This window comes from Rhineura floridana, chromosome 5 (assembly GCF_030035675.1).
Source record: "Rhineura floridana isolate rRhiFlo1 chromosome 5, rRhiFlo1.hap2, whole genome shotgun sequence".
Taxonomy (NCBI): domain Eukaryota; kingdom Metazoa; phylum Chordata; class Lepidosauria; order Squamata; family Rhineuridae; genus Rhineura; species Rhineura floridana.
In genome coordinates, this window is record NC_084484.1 from 24,201,450 (window position 1) to 24,222,784 (window position 21,335).

Sequence of the window (21,335 nt, forward strand, 5' to 3'; positions counted from 1 at the left end):
ATAGCCCTCCTGATTTCAGGATGAATCTAAATACTAGAACGAACACTAGATCCGGACTTTCTCACTGGATCATTACCAGGCCATCAGCTTCGTATGGTCCTTTATCTACCCATTTCCTTTAATTCACTAAAGAAAGTTCTTCAAAAGGATTAGACAAATTCATGGAAGATAAGGCTCAGTTCAGTGTCTATGCCTCTGAATACTAGTTCATTTTATTTAGTTTATTAATTTATTATTTGATTTATATCCCACCCTTCTTCCCAGCAGGAGCACAGGGCGGAAAACAAAAAGCACTAAAAACACTTTAAAACATCATAAAAACAGACTTTAAAACACATTAAAACAATGTTTAAAATATTTTTTTAAAAGCTCTGAAGACATCTTAAAAAAAGGTTAAAAAACATAAGGTTTTTTTTTTTAAAAAAAAAGGTTTAAAAACATTAAAAAGCAATTCCAACACAGAAGCAGACTGGGATAAGGTCTCAACTTAAAAGGCTAGTTGCTGGGAATTACAAGTGGATAGACTGCTGCTGTCTGTAGGCTTCAGGTTGGTCACTGTGAGAACAAGACTCAGGACTACCGGGGCCTCTGGTCTGATTTCTCTGATGTTCTAGTGAAGCCAGAGGTATAATACAGGGTTGTGTGCTGCTTCCATCACTGCCAGCATCGTGAGTGAGCTTGTGTAGGACCAGGAGGACCCAGGTTGAAACCCTGGCTCAGTTCACTGGATGACTTTGAGCCAATCACTCTGCCTCAACCTAAACCTCACATGTTATTTTGCAGATAAAATGGGAAACTCCTTAGAGGAAAGGCATGATACAAAAGTAATGGATAAATATATAATAAAAGCATGTAAAGCACACAAAACTTGACACTGCTGCTAGTATTGTAGGGCTTCATTCTCCCTCTCCTGTTTTCCTTCCTTCCTTCCATCCAGACAAGCAGGCTACAAAAGAAGGCACTGCGCTAAAGATGGCTGAAGATTGTTCCCTTTGCCCAGCTTACCAATTTTCTCAGAACTTAACAAGTTTGCTGACAACACTAAATTGTTCAGGGTTGTTAAAACAAAAAGGGATTGTGAAGAGCTCCAAAAAGATCTCTCCAAACTGAGTGAATGGGTGGAAAAATGGCAAATGCAATTCAATATAAACAAGTGTAAAATTATGCATATTGGAGCAAAAAATCTGAAGTTCACATATACACTCATGGGGTCTGAACAGGCGGTGACCGACCAGGAGAGAGACCTCAGGGTTGTAGTGGACAGCACGATGAAAATGTCAACCCAGTGTGCGGCAGCTGTGAAAAAGGCAAATTCCATGCTAGCGATAATTAGGAAAGGTATTGAAAATAAAACAGCCGATATCATAATGCCATTGTATAAATCTATGGTGCGGCCGCATTTGGAATACTGTGTACAGTTCTGGTCGCCTCATCTCAAAAAGGATATTATAGAGTTGGAAAAGGTTCAGAAGAGGGCAACCAGAATGATCAAGGGGATGGAGCGACTCCCTTACGAGAAAAGGTTGCAGCATTTGGGGCTTTTTAGTTTAGAGAAAAGGCGGGTCAGAGGAGACATGATAGAAGTGTATAAAATTATGCATGGCATTGAGAAAGTGGATAGAGAAAAGTTCTTCTCCCTCTCTCATAATACTAGAACTCGTGGACATTCAAAGAAGCTGAATGTTGGAAGATTCAGGACAGACAAAAGGAAGTACTTCTTTACTCAGCGCATAGTTAAACTATGGAATTTACTCCCACAAGATGCAGTAATGGCCACCAGCTTGGACAGCTTTAAAAGAAGATTAGACAAATTCATGGAGGACAGGGCTATCAATGGCTACTAGCCGTGATGGCTGTGCTGTGCCACCCTAGTCAGAGGCAGCATGCTTTTAAAAACCAGTTGCCGGAAGCCTCAGGAGGGGAGAGTGTTCTTGCACTCGGGTCCTGCTTGCGGGCTTCCCCCAGGCACCTGGTTGGCCACTGTGAGAACAGGATGCTGGACTAGATGGGCCACTGGCCTGATCCAGCAGGCTCTTCTTATGTTCTTACTGTAACTGTTGCCATTATGAAAAACTATGTACCAATTTAACACAGTCACTAGTAGTGTGAACTGGGAAGTCTCCAGTTCAGATTTCATCTGAGCCATGAGCCCATGAGGTAGGCCTTCGGCAAGCCAATCTCTCTCCTTCAGCCGCTCCCCCAACACACATACCCGTAATATAGGGGATATTAATCTCTTCTACATTACAAGGTTGTTGTAAGGATTTAATGTATGATTTGAGCACCATATACATGCTATATACATGCCTCTGCAAATGGCCTTTTTATTGTGCTTTAATGATTTATGCTCATGATGGTATTGGGACGATTATATGTGATCCCATTTTCTATACTCTGTGCCTGCAAAAGTTTTGGGGTGGACATACTGCTTTGTTTCCAATCAGTGCGTGTCCCACAGAGCCCTGCTGAATTCCTTCAGCTTTTTCTACCACAAATGTTTTGCAGCTGTTGGTTTTTTGTCCCATCTTTGTTGTGCCCTAGTGCAAGAGAGCCCCTCAAGCCAACAATACTGCAGTAACGTTGAGGAAGCATCACAGAACTAATAAAGTAGAATAATGTGTGGACAGTCCAGTATAAATCCAGTACAAATGCACTATTATTAAGTCACTGATGTGTGACTAATACTCTTGCAAAAAATCTGCAGTGTGGAGTGGCCGAATGCGTCCTTACAGCAGAGTTTCAAAACTTTTAATAAATGAGGCACCTTGTTCTGAATTAAAATTGGAAGCATATGTCCAATTGTTCCTCGCAGATTTTTCTAGAGTGAGCAAGACAAAGAGCTCACACTTGTGTTTCTTCCTGATTAGAAGGTTTTTCCTCCTAAACAGAAGGAAAAAAGCTCAAAGCAGAGACTCATGCAAAGGACCATCAGTCAGGCAGCCTTCCTTGAGAGGGGGTAATCAATCATTCAATCAATCAATTTTTTTATTACAGTCAACAGACCATTCAATCATCAGATAAAAACAGATAATATCATTATAATACCTTTAATGAGTATTGAGAGTGGGTAATCATGGCGTGTCTTTCCAATGGTAGTGACTTAACAATCCAATCACACCCAATGCTGAGATGCTGTACAACTGCCTGCCCCCAGGAAAGGATATTTAGATGGAAGGGAGTAAGGCCAGAAGGAGGCAACCATGGATGCATAAGCAGGCCCCTCTGTGGATGGGTTCTTTGGACTTTTCCATTATTAAATTACTTTCTTAAAGCAGAGTGGCAGTTCTCTCATGGTATGCTAGTTTGCCCAGGCATACAGTATGGTGATGTGTCCCTTATAGGTACAAATATTCTATTATATCATCAGTGTTATTCAGCCCGAGATCACAAGAAATGCACGTCACATATGGCTCCACTTCATACACAAGTCTAGAAGCTGAGGAAAGAAAGAAATCCTGAAGATTTATGAACAAATCCGTTAAAATACAAAACGGCCTGTTACTAGAGTCAAATGCAACAATATATAGTTACCATTGTGAAATAAATAAATGTGAAAGCAAAGGAAAAAAAGAAACCTTACATTTTTTGTTTCATTTTTCTGCATGAATCTCTTCAGGTAGGACTAGATGTGATGCTCACCACAAGGTTGTCATGAGAAACAGCAACCTTATTTCTAATTTCCCTTCTTTCCACTGCAATATTTAACTGTGCAAACATGTAACATGACATCACTGTGCGCATATCTTGAGTCTACAATACTGGCTGCTGCTGATGGGTGTCAGGGAAGAAAGAATGTACAATGTGATGATGATGTGACATCATGGTGTTTCCCAAACAAAACAGGGCAGTTTCAATACACACACATACAGGGGTGTAGTCGTCTGGGGTTGCAGGGGCTCACAGACCCCTTCTTGGGGAGCAGGGTCCCATCAGGGTCCCTATGTATAAGCCAATGCCAATCAGCATGAAAGGAGAGTGTGTTAGCCACTGAGAAGAGTCTTCTAACACGCTTTCTTATCCTTTTGTGCCAATTGGAGCCAATCAGAATGAAAAGAGGTGAATCAGTCACTGAGAAGACTCTTCTCAGTAGCTAACACACATCTCCCCTTTCATGCTGATGGGCTTCTAGGGTAAGTGAGAGTAATAGAGAGTAAGGTAGTAAATTAAACTAGGGTAACAGAGAGAACATAAGAACATAAGAAGAGCCTGCTGGATCAGGCCAGTGGCCCATCTAGTCCAGCATCCTGTTCTCACAGTGGCCAACCAGGTGCCTGGGGGAAGCCCGCAAGCAGGACCCGAGTGCAAGAACACTTTCCCCTCCTGAGGCTTCCGGCAACTGGTTTTCAGAAGCATGCTGCCTCAGCCTAGGGTGGCACAGCACAGCCATCACGGCTAGTAGCCATTGATAGCCCTGTCCTCCATGAATTTGTCTAATCTTCTTTTAAAGCTGTCCAAGCTGGTGGCCATTACTGCATCTTGTGGGAGCAAATTCCATAGTTTAACTATGCGCTGAGTAAAGAAGTACTTCCTTTTGTCTGTCCTGAATCTTCCAACATTCAGCTTCTTTGAATGTCCACGAGTTCTAGTATTATGAGAGAGGGAGAAGAACTTTTCTCTATCCACTTTCTCAATGCCATGCATAATTTTATACACTTCTATCATGTCTCCTCTGACCCGCCTTTTCTCTAAACTAAAAAGCCCCAAATGCTGCAATCTTTCCTCGTAAGGGAGTCGCTCCATCCCCTTGATCATTCTGGTTGCCCTCTTCTGAACCTTTTCCAACTCTATAATATCCTTTTTGAGATGAGGCGACCAGAACTGTACACAGTATTCCAAATGCGGCCGCACCATAGATTTATACAACGGCATTATGATATCGGCTGTTTTATTTTCAATACCTTTCCTAATTATCGCTAGCATGGAATTTGCCTTTTTCACAGCTGCCGCACACTGGGTCGACATTTTCATCGTGCTGTCCACTACAACCCCGAGGTCTCTCTCCTGGTCGGTCACCGCCAGTTCAGACCCCATGAGCGTATATGTGAAATTCAGATTTTTTGCTCCAATATGCATAATTTTACACTTGTTTATATTGAATTGCATTTGCCATTTTTCCACCCATTCACTCAGTTTGGAGAGATCTTTTTGGAGCTCTTCACAATCCCTTTTTGTTTTAACAACCCTGAACAATTTAGTGTCGTCAGCAAACTTGGCCACTTCACTGCTCACTCCTAATTCTAGGTCATTAATGAACAAGTTGAAAAGTACAGGTCCCAATACGGATCCTTGAGGGACTCCACTTTCTACAGCCCTCCATTGGGAAAACTGTCCGTTTATTCCTACTCTCTGCTTTCTGCTTCTTAACCAATTCCTTATCCACAAGAGGACCTCTCCTCTTATTCCATGACTGCTAAGCTTCCTCAGAAGTCTTTGGTGAGGTACCTTGTCAAACGCTTTTTGAAAGTCTAAGTACACTATGTCCACTGGATCACCTCTATCTATATGCTTGTTGACACTCTCAAAGAATTCTAGTAGGTTACTGAGACAGGACTTTCCCTTGCAGAAGCCATGCTGGCTCTGCTTCAGCAAGGCTTGTTCTTCTATGTGCTTAGTTAATCTAGCTTTAATAATACTTTCTACCAGTTTTCCAGGGACAGAAGTTAAGCTAACTGGCCTGTAACTTCCAGGATCCCCTCTGGATCCCTTTTTGAAGATTGGCATTACATTTGCCACTTTCCAGTCCTCAGGCACGGAGGAGGACCCGAGGGACAAGTTACATATTTTAGTTAGCAGATCAGCAATTTCACATTTGTGTTCTTTGAGAACTCTCGGGTGGATGCCATCCGGGCCCAGTGATTTGTCAGTTTTTATATTGTCCATTAAGCTTAGAACTTCCTCTCTCGTTACCAGTTCCTCAGAATCCCTTCCTGCAAATGTTAGTTCAGGTTCAGGGATCTGCCCTATATCTTACACTGTGAAGACAGATGCAAAGAATTCATTTAGCTTCTCTGCAATCTCCTTATCGTTCTTTAGTACACCTTTGACTCCCTTATCATCCAAGGGTCCAATCGCCTCCCTAGATGGTCTCCTGCTTTGAATGTATTTATAGAATTTTTTGTTGTTGGTTTTTATGTTCTTAGCAATGTGCTCCTCAAATTCTTTTTTAGCATCCCTTATTGTCTTCTTGCATTTCTTTTGCCAGAGTTTGTGTTCTTTTTTATTTTCTTCATTCGGACAAGACTTCCATTTTCTGAAGGAAGACTTTTTGCCTCTAAGAGCTTCCTTGACTTTGCTCGTTAACCATGCTGGCATCTTCTTGGCCCTGGCGGTACCTTTTCTGATCTGCGGTATGCACTCCAGTTGAGCTTCTAATATAGTGTTTTTAAACAACTTCCAAGCATTTTCGAGTGATGTGGCCCTCTGGACTTTGTTTTTCAGCTTTCTTTTTACCAATCCCCTCATTTTTGTGAAGTTTCCTCTTTTGAAGTCAAATGTGACCGTGCTGGATTTTCTTGGCAATTGGCCATTTACATGTATGTTTAATTTAATAGCACTGTGGTCACTGCTCCCAATCGGTTCAACAACACTTACATCTCGCACCAGGTCCCGGTCTCTACTGAGGATTAAGTCCAGGGTTGCCATCCCTCTGGTCGGTTCCATGACCAACTGGTCTAGGGAATAGTCATTTAGAATATCTAGAAACTTTGCTTCTTTGTCATGACTGGAACACATATGCGGCCAGTCTATGTCCGGGTAGTTGAAGTCACCCATTACTACCACATTTCCTAGTTTGGATGCTTCCTCGATTTCATATCTCATCTCAAGGTCTCCCTGAGCATTTTGATCAGGGGGCCGCCTATGCACATAGCAGTTTTATTCTGGTTCTATAATTATGTTATTGGAGAAGAGATGGTGCGTGGCTGTGAGGGGGCGTGACATGACTATCATGAAGGGACCTTGCACATCTGAATTTGCCACTACACCACCTGACGTATACACCCTGCTTGTACTGTACTGAGGGAGAAGCAGGACTGTGCTTACTGCCACTGTCTCTGACGTCCACACAAACACCAATCCCACCTTCAACATCTACATGCTGCCAACACCTTACCCCCATGTCCACATGTTTGATGAAACATCTGAAAAGAGAGCCTAGATATACAGAACAGTATACACGTAGGCAGTCTGATCAGGAATCCTGCATTATCAGGATTCCTGATCTGATGGAGAGCCTAGGTCTGTAGGCTTGCTTTCTGCCAAATCTACAGACATTAAGGGGTGGGTGGTAAGTTTGATCCCACTACCCCCCCCCTCCATGTGTTTGCTATGCATTTGGACAGGGAATGAGTAAAGGGGGAGAGAGCGGAAGGGGAAATTAAACACAAGGGTTCCCTGATCTGCATCATGCTTAGTTTTGTCCTTGACTGAGAGGCAAGGGGCATTGTGAAATTATAAGGAAGACTGCTAAAAGTAGAAAGCAATCTGCCAAATCCTGAAATTAACTGCCAATATAGTTTCATATGCAGTACAGGGTTATCCCTAGTCTACTTAGCTTTACAAGAAAGTAACTTTTCCGATGGAAGCTTATTGGTTCATCTCTTACTACTGTTACTAGTGCTCTCTTGTTGACTATTCCAAGCAGCCCCCCTCCACCCAACAACTATTAAGCACTTCAGCAATGTCCCCCAAGTTGAGAGATTAACAAACAGTTGAACATCAAGGGCCTGGGGAGTGGCCTTAGCTCTTCACTACCATGTGCAAGTCGAGCATCTGATACTGAGCAGTGCCTGAAGTGATTAGAAGGGCTCTGTCAATACTTCTGGGGATGCGGGGACTGCCATGTTTTCTGGCTGGTGTATGTATGAGTCAGTGGGCAGAGACCCTGCAGTTAGTTCTCCAGACATTGCTTAGTTCAAAATATGCTGACCAGAGCTTTAGCATTTTCAAACATGTCATATACTATATGTCAGTAATCCTTACAACAAACCTGCAAGGTAGGTCAGTTTTATGAGCTCCATTCTGCAGACAGAGGGATCCATGGCCACTGAGACCAAGAACCAGGGCAGGGCTGGAGAACTTTTTTTATGATCAGTGCCATATACCCTTGGAGGAAATCTCTTGGGAGGCTGCATACCAGGGTGGGCTGGGCCAGAGATGGTGGTGGTGAGGCCAAATCCAACATTGGAGGAGGCTGGAGTTTTGCCACCCTCCTCTCTCTCCTCTTCTCTCTCTTCCTGCCTTTCTTTTCCCCTCTCCTCTTCTCTCCTTGCCAAGCCTCCCCCGTCCCATGCAGTGATTAGACTTGGTGGGGAGGTACCAATCCTGAAAAGGGGACCTCTCTTTTTGGTAAGCTTAATTGTGGTACCAGGGGTGCAGCTGAGGGAGGCCACAGGCTAGACCTAAAGGTGCTGCGGGTCACAGATTCCCCACACCTGAAATAGGAGCTTACCTAAAACCAGCAGATGAATGGCACAATTGAATTTGGAGCCTCCCCACTTGGAAATTGGTGTTAAGACTCTGTACCATACTAGTTCTCTGGCTTAATATCTAGCCTAATGTTTTCCCACATTTCTTCATATATTTGGTCCAGCAGCAGTTAATCAAGTGTTCATCTTCAGTTTGCTTTCATACATTCCCAGATGTAAAACAGGAAGAAAAAGGAATAGTAGGTTTGTAAAACTATTGGGAGTTCTATCACAATGCAGCAGCAATTAGTTAATCTGGGCTTCGTCCCTCTTCTCTTTTTTAATGCAAATTCATATGAGAATATCTTACCTTTGACATGGCTTCTCCCATCCTCCAGTAGCGGTACTACAATAGTGTTGTTCACATTCCCTGGTGATCTCACAGCTGTGTAGACCACAGGTACTGACTGTACCACCACCGGAATGCGGTGTACGTGACTCATTTTGTTGGTCTGTAGGTTCATGGGGCTTGAAGGGGGTACTGGATGGATTATGTGCAAAAACTGCTGCCCTCCAACACCTGATGCAGAAGCCACAAGCGGGCCTGGAGTTAATACTGATGGTGTAGACGATGCTGAGGATACGGACGTTATTACTGTTGGTGAGGAGGCTGGCCGACTAGAGGATGTTGAAGAAGACGAAGGAGAAGACGCCGAGGCAGCGATGGACGCTGGTGAAGATGAAGCAGCAACAGGGGATGATCGGGCTTTGTTTATTGACAAGTCCACTGGCTCAGTTTGCGTTTGGAAATGATCTGTGGACAGGGAGTCTTCTTCTGGATCTGCCTTCATGCTGTTCAGCAACAGGGGTACAGCTTCCATATCTGGGTAACTTTGAGCGTTTGGAGACTGTAGAAAAAAGGAAAGGAAAACAAGCCATTATCATTTAGGAGCTAATGCAAAGACATCCTTGGCTGCTAATAGTATTGTGTGTTTATTTTAAGTAGCTCCATTGGAACAAAAGGTAGATAGGCAAGGTAAGGCAAGTGTTTCAAAGAGGAACTTGGTGGAGCAAATGTCAGGGTCCATGGCCCCAGGGGGCTTACTGGAGTCGACACTAGTCATTGTTATTTTATTTTCAACATTTCTACAAGGACGGGTGGTGGGCCAGTGGTGCTCAGCCTGGCAGTCTCCAGGAAAGTGACCAGTGAGACTGTAACTGCCTACCACATTCATTTTCCCAGAAAGTCTCTGGGCTGTACTGAGCAATGCTAGCTTGCTGTTCTAGAAAAACATGTTATCTTCTTCTGGATATGCCTTCATGCTGTTTAGCATATTACTTAGAGAAAAGGGATACCTGTGGTCCCTGCTGCTGCTTGGTAAACTTGCCAGGGGGGCACCATAGTGATGATGGGGAGGAGGTAGAGGGAATCTTGCCCAATGCCCCTTCAAACCTCACACCATCCCTGACTGCTGGTGGGTCCTGAACAAGGTGAATCCACTGCTTCATATTACATATTCCATTGATTGGACGTGTATGGACCAGCCCTTTACTTGCCACTATTTCATTTTTGCCCTCTGCTTGTTCTTTACTACAGTAGAATCTCATTATCCAAACAGTACCAGAAAGTTTTGAGGAACAATCATTCATTTGAATTAATATTATCTGAATATGTCAAATGAATTAAGCCATTGTTATCTTATTTGTAAATAACTGGTTTTGTTTTTTTTGTTTTTATACAGAGAAGTCTCAAAATGTCAGCAGTAATGGTAGCTATTACTTTCTTGTTACAGATGTGTGCTGTTTTTTATGGTGAAGCCATTTCTGTTGTTGCACTGCAAACACCCAGCTCATATTTACTCAAAGTCTCTTATATCCTCCCTTACCCTTATGTAACAGTTGATTCATTTCATTTTTACCCATATCTGTACAACATGTTCCAAGCTGAATCACATCCTCATATTCAGTAGGAGGTCAGACTTCTTTTTTGACGTTACAGATGGTGAGTATAAACTCTGGGCAAATGTTTTGCAAGTTCCTAAGGAGTTCTGGGAGGAATTTGGGGGCAGATTTGCAGGAGAGATAAACACATTAAGGCTGCAATCACAACCCACTTAAACCTCAAAGGCTGAGATTCTCTCTATAACCCAAAGCCTACTTGAAGCTCCAAAGCTGACATGAAGATAAAGATGACCTAGGCTTGGCTCTTTAGCTTAAATGTCAGGAAGCGTTCTACACCCCCAGCCTTATTGCCCAACAAGATATGAATGGGACTGCCCCCGATTGCAAAGGACTGTGTGTCCAGACTAGAGACAGATAATGGATTCTCAAGAGAGTTACAAGTGGTGTGACAAAGGCATCCTTGCGTGTGAGTGTGCACTCTTCCCCCAGTCACCCCATTCCATTATCATCTCTGATCAGAGAGGATTTTGAGACTGCTTCAAAAATAAAAATAAAATAAAACAGTTTGACCAGAGATGAAAGGGAGACAGTATACACTGTAGGCGATGATTCTCTACTGCAAGGATAGACAATGTGATATCCTCCTGATGTTGGACTTCACTCTCATCATCTCTGACCACTGACCCTACCACCAGGAGTTGGTAAGAGTGGAGCCACTACCAGCATGGTCAATGGTCAGGGATGATGAGTGGAGTCCAACAACATCTGAAGGACATCATGTTGGCTACCCCTTCTCTATCACATACCACATGTCTCTATTCTCTGTCGTTTCAGGGGACAGTCCTCTATTTGAAGGTGTCCTCTATTTGACGGCTGTTCGGTCCAGGACTCAATGACAGAGAAGGAACCATAAAAAGAGAGAGCAAAAGTCTTGAAGTTGTCCATCAACAGTTAACAGTATGTGGTCAGCAGACTGACCAGAGTCATCTGGGGTCTTCCCTGCTATGGTATTGTATTTCTGTTTAAATTACAGCAATTATGTATAAATTTGTGTCTATACATAAACATTACCATATGCAAACTGATATCCTCTTTTGCCTTTTTCATTTTTGGTGATGGAAATCCTCTTTTTTGGGGGGAGCAATGCATAACTTGCCATTCTATATAGGAGTGACTTAGTCTGGGCCGTTAAGGCCATGATATGGTCTGTAAAATGTTTGTGTCATTGCTTTGTGTCTGCAGCCTCTGTTCAGGCCAAGCACAGCGCAAGGGCTTGATTCAACCTTAATTCAGAGTCCAGATTCACTTTGTGGATGCCACAAAACCTCTTGAAAATTGATCTCATTATTCCATATAAATTATGATTGATTGCCATTTATACATCTTTACCTTGGGTAATGTGTACCTGCATTACAAAACATCACATTGGGGCATCTCTGCTTTCACTAACTAGTCCTAGGAACAGAAATAAATTATGATGCATATTTTTCTGCCTTTTCTACCCTCCCAAGTGTGGCAAACCCTCAAAATAAGAAGCAAAGTCTGAATTCCATAAATTAACATTATTGGGTCAAAAATTAAGATGAGCAAATCAACTGTATCTGTAACAAGACAGATTTAAGTCTCATCCTCCAGAGACAAAACTACAGCTACTCCTCATGTTGACATATGCTTCTTATGCCCAAATTACTTTGCAGTGCAAATTAGTACTGTCAAGCCTGAATATATTACAAATTAAAAGGGAGAAATTTATACTTCCCTTTTCCCCCACACAGAAAATAATCTGAGTATACACATAATTGCATATTATAGGCTTGAAATTTTAATGGGATAAAACCAAAAGCTGTGAAATGCAGCTGTTTTATTGAAATGATTTAGTGTCTCATGAATTGGCTTCAATAAATCAAACACTTTATGACCCAATGAGGTATGATATGATCATTTTCAGAGGAAAGACAGAAAGCTCGCTTCACTTCGATATGATGTTATGGTTGTCTATAGGCCTATTCACTTGCTGCTTTCTGGGAATAAATCTCCACTTGCTATCAGGTTTTGTTGCTTGTGGGCCTCTCTCATTCCTCATGGAGAGATTGAGAGAGCTACGCTACACTGTTTTTACAGAATGCAGACTAGGGTCAGAGCAGGCGGACTCAGGTTTTTTTCTGCCTGAGAAAGAACAGCAAATGGCCCCCAGCCCAGTAAAGAAGCACGTTACCCAATGGTGGACATGTTACTTTGACACCTGAGGCAGAAAATCCCACAAAGACACCCCCCAAAGGTCTGTTTGGCTTCCTGATTGTGGTTTATGTTGCACTGTGTGTAGTTGTGTTGCTTAATTTTGTTTAAAAGCAACACCACAGCGGCAGAGTAACCGCAGATGTTGAAATGCGAGTGTGCCAGCGTGTGCATGCGGTTACCTAAGAAAGCAGGCTTTTACCTCAGCATCACTGAGGCTTGAGACTTAGTAAAATAAGAAAAGCTACTTTATTTATATAAATACATAGTAGATAGAAAAGGCATACCTAGTTCTAACTAACTAGCTAAGTTGGAGGCGTAATGCCCAGGTGTAGGAGTTTGCCCCATGCTTGGAGAGAGAGCAGAGACAAAGGGATGTCTCCTCTCTCCCGGACAGCCAGAGGACAAAGGAATGGAAAGGGCGGAAGGAGGAGGGGCAGGTAAGCTTCCCTAAAGGCATCACAGTCTAGCAACAGAAGAAAGTCAGTCAGAGCATCACAGGTAAAGGTAAACAAGCCTATCCATCTGGAGGACCCTAGCTCTATCTTCCTTCTGGAGCACAAACACAAAACAGGAGTTGCTCTTGCCCCACTTCCAACAGTTTATTTGAGGAAAACACAACACTGTTGTGCACATAATGTGAAGCCAGCTTTTAGTTGTTTCCTCCTCAGCAAGATGGCGGCGGCAGCAGGGCAGGAGCAAGTTGGGAACTTTTGAGCAGCATGGACTAGTTCACATTAAACCATAGCTCAAAATCAGCTATCAGAAAAGGATGTTGGACTGGATGGTCCTTTGGCCTAACCCAAAAGGCTTCTTCTTCAGTTCTTATTTAATTGAATTTGCTGTGGCATACCACATTATTTTGTTTACGGGTATCCATGATCCAAAATAATGTCACAGTAGCATTGTGATGTATCTGCAACATCATGTGGGTTGTTGCAGTGAATCACACTAAATGGCAGATGAAGGCAAAAGAAGAAGAGGAGTGAAAAGAAAAAGGAGTAAAATTGCTCTGTGCAGAAAGGGCAACCAGGAGAATAAAAGGGTGCCAAAAATGGGTGGTACTTTTCAACATTAAAATAAACACAAAATTACTGTTTCAATCCTACCCTGTAAGAATTTTTTATTGGCTGACTGTTTCACACAACCATGAAACATGGCTGTGTAAAAGACTCCTTAGTGCAGCCTTTACCAAACTGGTGCTGATGGGAATTGCAGTCCAAAACAACTAGATGACACCAGGATAGAGAAGGATTCCTTAGTGTGTTGACAACTAATACAAAACAGCATCATTTCACATGATTTTGTTGACTAAGAACTGGGCTGCAGCTTAACCCACCTTCATCTTTTTTAAAAACACTATTAATCTGCTTCTATTGAGATCCAACAGATCCTTTAAAGTCCCAGCTGGAATTAAGGTTGTGATTGATTTCAGAATGACCCCCAGTTTAACAAAAAACAAAATTTTTATTAGTGTCACATTCCAAAAGGACACAAAAGCTATTGGGGTACCTTTGACTTCACATATTAACACAAGAAAAAGTAAAGCAGAAGGCAAAAACAAGTAACAAATCAGTATTGCAAGGTTGCACAATGAGAGTGTTAACGCAAATGTTAAGTTACAGGCAATTTTGAGCAGAATTTAGCCCCTACAAGACTCCTTCAGTCTTTTCTTTTTTTGGTACACTCTGGAATGTACTGAAAGTAATTTACAAGGTACTTAAAAGACTCAAGGCACAGATCCACGGTGCAGATTTGCATAACATCTGCATACGCTAATTTATAGGTATAGTTACCTCTGCGAAAGTTCAGAGATGGATGGTGGGGGTCTCATACACCAATGAGTTGTATCCAATGAAATTCTACCCAGAACAGACCCTCTGAAATTAACAGACCTAAGTTAATCATGCCCATTAATTTCAATGAGTATACTCTGAGTAAAACTAACATTGGATACAATTTTTTTTAATTAAAAAGACTTTTAAAAGCAGGGGGAGGGGCAGGAGAACCTGGGTCCACCACCAAAGACACAGTGCTCAGCACCACTAGACCATCCACTAAAAGGCCCCTACCTAGACACGACAAAATTCACTTAATTCTGCCTTCAGAGTCTGTTACACCTAGAACCATAATCCATACAACACTGTTTATCTGGCAAATATTGACAAAACACTCAAAGCATGACATTTGAAACCACATCTTAAGTTCATTCCTGAAGAAAACAATGACAGACACAGAGGTACACATTGGTCTCAGGACTTGTTGTACAGCTTGTACATCCATGTGGCAACAACCCTGTCACAGGTTCTTCTGGAACAGGATCTTCTAAGTTCATGTTAAGTTCAATAAGGCTCTTGCTTGAAAGGTTATGAGTGATGCTAGACTTTATTATTAATAGAAATCCTTTCCAGATTAGCCTCACCATAGAAATGACTAACTTCAAACTGTGATTCATAACTCCCAGGAATGAGGATGCCTTTCAGATTGATTTCAGGGAGCTGTCAGGATGTATCCAAATAACAGGCACGTGGATTCTGCCCAACCTATGAATGCTACCCAACAAGAATACAATATCCTATGCGGTTGGAAATGCAAAGCATTGTGAAATATGAGATTTTTTGCTGTCTACATAAAAACTTCATAGCCAACATCCTGACAATGAGAGAGAAACTGGCTAGAACACATCCGAGAAACACGGCTTAATAATAAGCTTTATGTGTATACCGATGAATAAATTATCTTGGAAGTATCTTTAAACCAGCTGAAAATGTGAGTAGAGGTGCACTCAGGGAAGGTCTTTGGGAAGACATCCAGAGCCCCACTCAGCAGAATGAGTAGGAGGGTCCCCAAATGCACCAGATCTGACTTAACTATATTTTGAAGTAAGACCAAGTAATTATCATCTAAAGAGCCTCCTTCCCACTGCCCATAAGACTATTAAGTCCACAGTCTAAAGTTGGCTAAGTGCACCACTGAACGTAAGCATTCTACAACAGCAGGATACAGAAATGAGTCTCAAGCACGCATAGGAACTTTCTGTGAACTAGGGCATATGCACATACATTTGATCTGCAAAGAAGAGTGGATGGACTACATAGGCAAGGCCTGCTCTGGCACAAATGTGCACACATGTGCCAGCATTCACACTAAATGCTGTACACATGGCAGCAGGGTGCAGACCTGGCTTAGAGATTAGCTTCTGCATTTTGACACAAGCAGACCAGGGCTGTATGTGAAGACCTCCTTGGATATGGATTTCTTTATAGCCTTTCTATCCTGTCTTTTGCTAGGACAGCCTCAGGACAGTTTACAATATAAGTAACACTAAAGCACAATAATATACAACGTAACAAAAACAAGGAACACGAAAAAGCAGAAAACACAAACAGCAGATAAAACACTCAGGCCAGCACGTTTTAAAAAGGGGGGGGGAAACTCTGCTAAAAAGACAATTGAAAAGGATCTCAAATACCATTAAAGACACAAAAGTAGAGGATGGACTTTGCCTATCAGCTAAAAGACAGAAAAGAAAGTACCAGGACAATATGTTCATTATTTATTATTATTTATTCAATCTATATCCTGCCCTTTTCCCCCAAAAAGATAACTTTCTCCTGCAGAAAGTGGAGGAAGCAACCAGAGAGAAAAGGTGTCCAAGATGGGTGGGAGTTTCTAAAAAAGGAAATTCTAAAAGCACAATGGCAAGCAATTCCAACAAGGAAAAAAGGGGGGAAACAGCAGAAGAACCCAATGTGGCTTCACAAAAAGCTTAGAGATGACCTGAAAACAAAAAAGGACACATACAGGAAGTGGAAGAAGGGCAGGCCACAAAGGAAGAGTACAGGCAGGTATCACAAAATTGCCAGGATGGTGTCAGGAAGGCTAAAGCTGAGAATGAGCTGAGGTTAGCGAGCGATGCTAAAAGCAACAAAAAAGCTTTCTTCAGGTATGTCCACAGTAAAAGACAGAGAAAAGAAACGGTGGCACAGCTACTCAATGAGGATGGCAAAATGATAACAGATGACAATGAAAAGGCAGAAGTGCTCAATTCCTACTTTGGCTCAGTCTTCTCCCAAAAAAAGGGTCTATGACCCTCCCGGGAAACATGAAGTAGAAGGGGCAGGATTGGAGCTTGAGCTTGACAGACAAACAGTCAAGGAATACCTAATCACTTTGAACAGGTTCAAATCTCCAGGGCCTGATAAACTGCATCCTAGAGTATTGAAGGAACTGGCTGAAGAACTCTCAGAACCGCTGTCTATTATCTTTGTGAAATCATGGAGGACCGGTAAAGTGCCGGATGACTGGAAAAGAGCTAATGTTGTTTCTATCTTCAAAAAGGGCAAAAAGGAGGAATTGGGGAACTACAGACCAGTCAGCCTAACATCAATCCCTGGAAAAACTCTGGAGCAGATTATAAAGCTGTCAATCGGTAAGCACCTTGAAAGCAATGCAGTGATTACTAGGAGCCAACATGGATTTATGAAGAACAAATCCTGCCAAACTAATCTTATCTCATTTTTGATTGGGTAACCTCCCTTGTAGACTGTGGGAATGCTGTGGACATAATATATCTCGACTTCAGCAAAGCTTTTGACAAAGTGCCCCATGATATTCTGATTAGCAAGCTAGCTCCAGAATCGTACTCAAAGAGTGCTTATCAATGGTTCCTTCACAAACTGGGTGGAAGTAACGAGTGAGGTACCACAGGGCTTGGTCCTGGGCCCAGTGCTCTTCAACATTTTTATTAACGACTTGGATGAGGAGGTACAGATCATGCTTATCAAATTTGCAGATGATACAAAATTGGGGGCATAGCTAATACCATGGAAGACAGAAACAAAATTCAAAGGGACCTTGATAGGCTGGAGCATTGGGCTGAAAACAACAGAATGAAATTCAACAGGGATAATTGCAAAGTTCTACACTTAGGAAAAAGAAACCAAATGCACAGTTATAAGATGGGGGATGCTTGGCTCAGCAATACGACATGTGAAAAGGATCTTGGAATTGTCATTGGTCACAGGCTGAATATGAGCCAACAGTGCGATGTGGCTGCAAAAAAGGCAAATGCTATATTAGACTACATTAACAGAAGTATAATTTCCAAATCACGCGAAGCATTAGTTCCCCTCTATTCAGCATTCGTTAGGCCTCATCTTGAATATTGCATCCAGTTCTGGTCTCCACACTTCAAGAAGGATGCAGACAAACTGGAACAGGTTCAGAGGAGGGCAACAAGGATGATCAGGGGACTAGAAACAAAGTCCTATGAAGAGAGACTGAAAGAACTGGGCATGTTTAGCCTAGAGAAGAGAAGACTGAGAGGAGATATGATAGCACTCTTCAAGTACATGAAAGGTTGTCACACAGAGGACGGCTGGGATCTCTTCTCGATCGTCCCTGAGTGCAGGACACGGAATAATGGGCTCAAGTTGCAGGAAGCCAGATTTCGACTGGACATCAGGAAAAACTTCCTAACTGTTAGAGCCATACGACAATGGAACCAATCACCTAGAGAGGTAATAGGCTTTCCGGCACTGGAGGCATTGAAGAGGCAGCTGGACAGCCATCTGTTGGGAATGCTCTGATTTGGATTCCTGCATTGAGCAGGGGGTTGGACTTGATGGCCTCATAGGCTGTTTCCAACTCTACTATTCTACGATTCTACAAAGCTCAGGGTGGCTAACAGATGATAGAGGACTTAAAACATCTTTAAAATATCTTAGAAACAAAACATTTTAAAAACATCATAAAAACAATTCCAATATAGATGCAGACTGGGATAGGGTATCTACTTAAAAGGCTTGTTGAAAGAGGAAGATCTTCAGTAGGCACCAAAAAAACAGGGAGATGGCGCTTGCCTAATATTTAAGGGGAAGGGATTCTAAAGGGTAGGTGCCACAACGCTAAAGGTCGGCTTCCTATGTTGTGCAGAATGGATTTCCAGATAAGACGGTATCTGCAGGAGGTCCTCAACTGCAGAGTGCAGTGATTGACTGGGTTTATGAAGAGACTTCCATAATTTGAGGTTCGATATAGAAAATTGCATCTTCCCGGTGGTCACCCATCTAATGTTCAGAAATGGGAGCACCCAGAAAAGAAAGGCCTCTGTGGGAGATATTAATTGGCAGGAAGGTTTGTGTGGAAGCAGTTGGATCATTTAGATACCACACTGTTTAGGGCTCTAAGGATGAAGGACAACACTTTTAGATGAGCCTGGAACTATATTAGCAGCTTGTAAAAATCTTTTAACATTGGTGCAAATCATGTCTGCAGTGGCTGACCACAGTTAATAATCCAATTGTGTATTCTATACTAGTTTCCTTTTCCAAACATTTTTGTAAAAGGCAGCCCCACATACAAAACACTGCAGTAGCCTAGCCTGGATGTTGCTAGATCATGGATAAGTGTGGCAAACCATCTATCTTCAAGAAGAAAAACATATTTAGGATGTTTATGTGTGTGTGCTTAAAAAAGGAAAGTATTCCGAGACACAGCCTATAGCCTATACACCACCAACAGCAAGTAAAAGGGCACATAACGTCATCCAATACATAAAACTTGCAATCAACTAATTTCATAGCACACACACACAGTCAGAGCAATTTGCAACTCAGAATAAGAATGCATCAATGGGTCAAGGAGGCCTCTGGCACAGTTTGCTAGAGAAACAGATTAATGGAGATACATGACTAGGGGTTCACAGGTAGGCTTCTATGTCAGAAACTGGGCAGATGAATGTCAGGGACTGCATTTATCTGTACACAGATTCTCCTAAACTCATAAACTATCTCTGTGTTGAAAGGAGAAAGGGTAAGAAAATGCTATATATCAATAATTACAATACAGTTCAAATCTGCATGTTACATTCTAAGTGCCGTATGGGGCAAGAGGATACATGGGATCTCAAAGTTTCCTCCCACCCAACCAAAGAATGTTTATTGAATTTAAACTCTTTTGGCTTACTTCAACATTCCTAGTTGTTCAGCCTGAGAAGAAATCCCCAAATTTGCTTCAAATTGCACTTTATATGAAATGTGACATTGGGTCGGTCACTGTCACTTGGTCTAACCTACTATCCACAGATAAAATGAGGAATGGGCCTATATGTCATCCTGAGCTCCTTGGAGGAAGGATGAGATAATCGTGTAATTAAAAAATAAGCACAGGGCTGCCTTTAAAGACAGCAAAAAAGTTTCAGCCACTTCCATACATGGCTGCCAGAGTTTTGACAGGAGCCTGTCAAGTAGATCAGATCACACTGATCTCGTACCAGCTTCACTGATTGCCTGTATGTTTCCAGATTCAATTCAAGGAAGTTGTTTTGACCTCTGAAGCCCTAAATAACCTTTAACCAGAATACCTCAAGAAATACCTTTCTTCTTATGAGCCTGCACCTGCATCTTCTCAGATTCTGCTTTGGGTTCCCTTGCTGTCAGATGTACAATAGGTGGATACGAGAGACAGGACCTTTTCAGCTGTGGCTCCCAAGATTTGAAACAGCCTCCCAAAGGAGATCTGCCTAGGTTCCTCACTGCTCACTTTCAGACAAACAGCAAACACACTTTTATTTCAGCAAGCATTTGTAGAGTTTACACTTTATGTTCTTGCTGCGTTTTAGATATCTTTAGACTATTTTAATATTTATATTTGTTGGTGTTGATTTTTATCACTGGTCACGTATTTTGATCTCAAATGTAAGCTATTTTCGATATCTTATATAAAGTTAGGATTAAAATCTTGATGATAAATAATAAGTAAATCAGTCATCTCTCTGGAAATTAGCTGAATAGGTCTCGCACCAGTCATATCTTTAGCATCTGCCAGGACTTAGACTCCAGTGTTATAGCAGGTGAATCAAGCGAGGTATCCAGAGCACAGCCTTGTCCCGATTTCTTGGATGAGTTTCAGTTGGTACAGCTTGATGACATTGACAAGGTGCTTGGATAGGTTCGTGCAACCACTTCTGTGCTGGATCCTTGCCCTTCTTGGCTAATAAAAGCTAGCAGGGATGGAACAGCTGGCTGGGCCAGGGAAGTGATTAATGCCTCTCTGTGAGAGGGAGTGGTCCTTGGCTGCCTGAAAGAGGTGGTAGTGAGACCACTCCTGAAGAGACCCTCCCTGGACCCAGAAAATAATTATAGGCTGGTGGCAAATGTTCCATTCCTGGGCAAGGTCCTGGAACGAGTGGTGGCAGGCCAGCTCCAGACACTATTGGATGAGACCGATCTGAATCCATTTCAGTCGGGTTCCAGGCCTGGGTTTGGCATGGAAACAGCCTTGGTTGCTCTGTATGATGACCTCTGTTGGGAGAGAGACAAGGGGAGTGTGACTGTGTTGATTTTCCTTGATCTCTCAGCGGCTTTCAATACCATCAACCATGGTATCCTTCTGGGACAACTGGCTGAGTTGGGAGTGGGAGGGACTGGGGAGCATTGCTCGGTACCCTGGACTCTCCAGTATGGGGTTCCGCAGGGGTCAGTTCTGTCCCCCATGCTGTTCAACATCTACATGAAACTGTTGGGCACGTTCATCCGGAGCTTTGGAGTGCGTTGCCATCAGTATGCTGATGACACGCAGCTCTATTTCTCCTTTTCATCTTCATCAGGTGAGGCTGTCAATGTGCTGAAGCAGTGCCTGGCTATGACAATGGACTGGATGAGGGCTAATAAACTGAGGCTCAATCCAGACAAGACTGAGATGCTGCTAGTGGGTGATTCTTCTGACTAGATGGTGGATGTTCAACCTGTTCTGGATGGGGTTGCACTCCCCCTGAAGGAGCAGGTTCGT

The 21,335-nt window shown here is 42.5% G+C and overlaps 1 protein-coding gene across 12 annotated transcripts in view; it reads right to left on the reverse strand.

The window, feature by feature from the left end:
- Positions 1-21,335, reverse strand: part of KLF12 (KLF transcription factor 12) — a 302,241-nt gene that overhangs the window by 119,023 nt on the left and 161,883 nt on the right. For all 12 annotated transcript variants that reach the window (XM_061629982.1, XM_061629993.1, XM_061629990.1 and 9 more), the window contains exon 3: positions 8,776-9,313. In XM_061629982.1, coding sequence (XP_061485966.1) covers positions 8,776-9,313 — 538 coding nt within the window. The remainder of the gene's footprint in view (positions 1-8,775; positions 9,314-21,335) is intronic.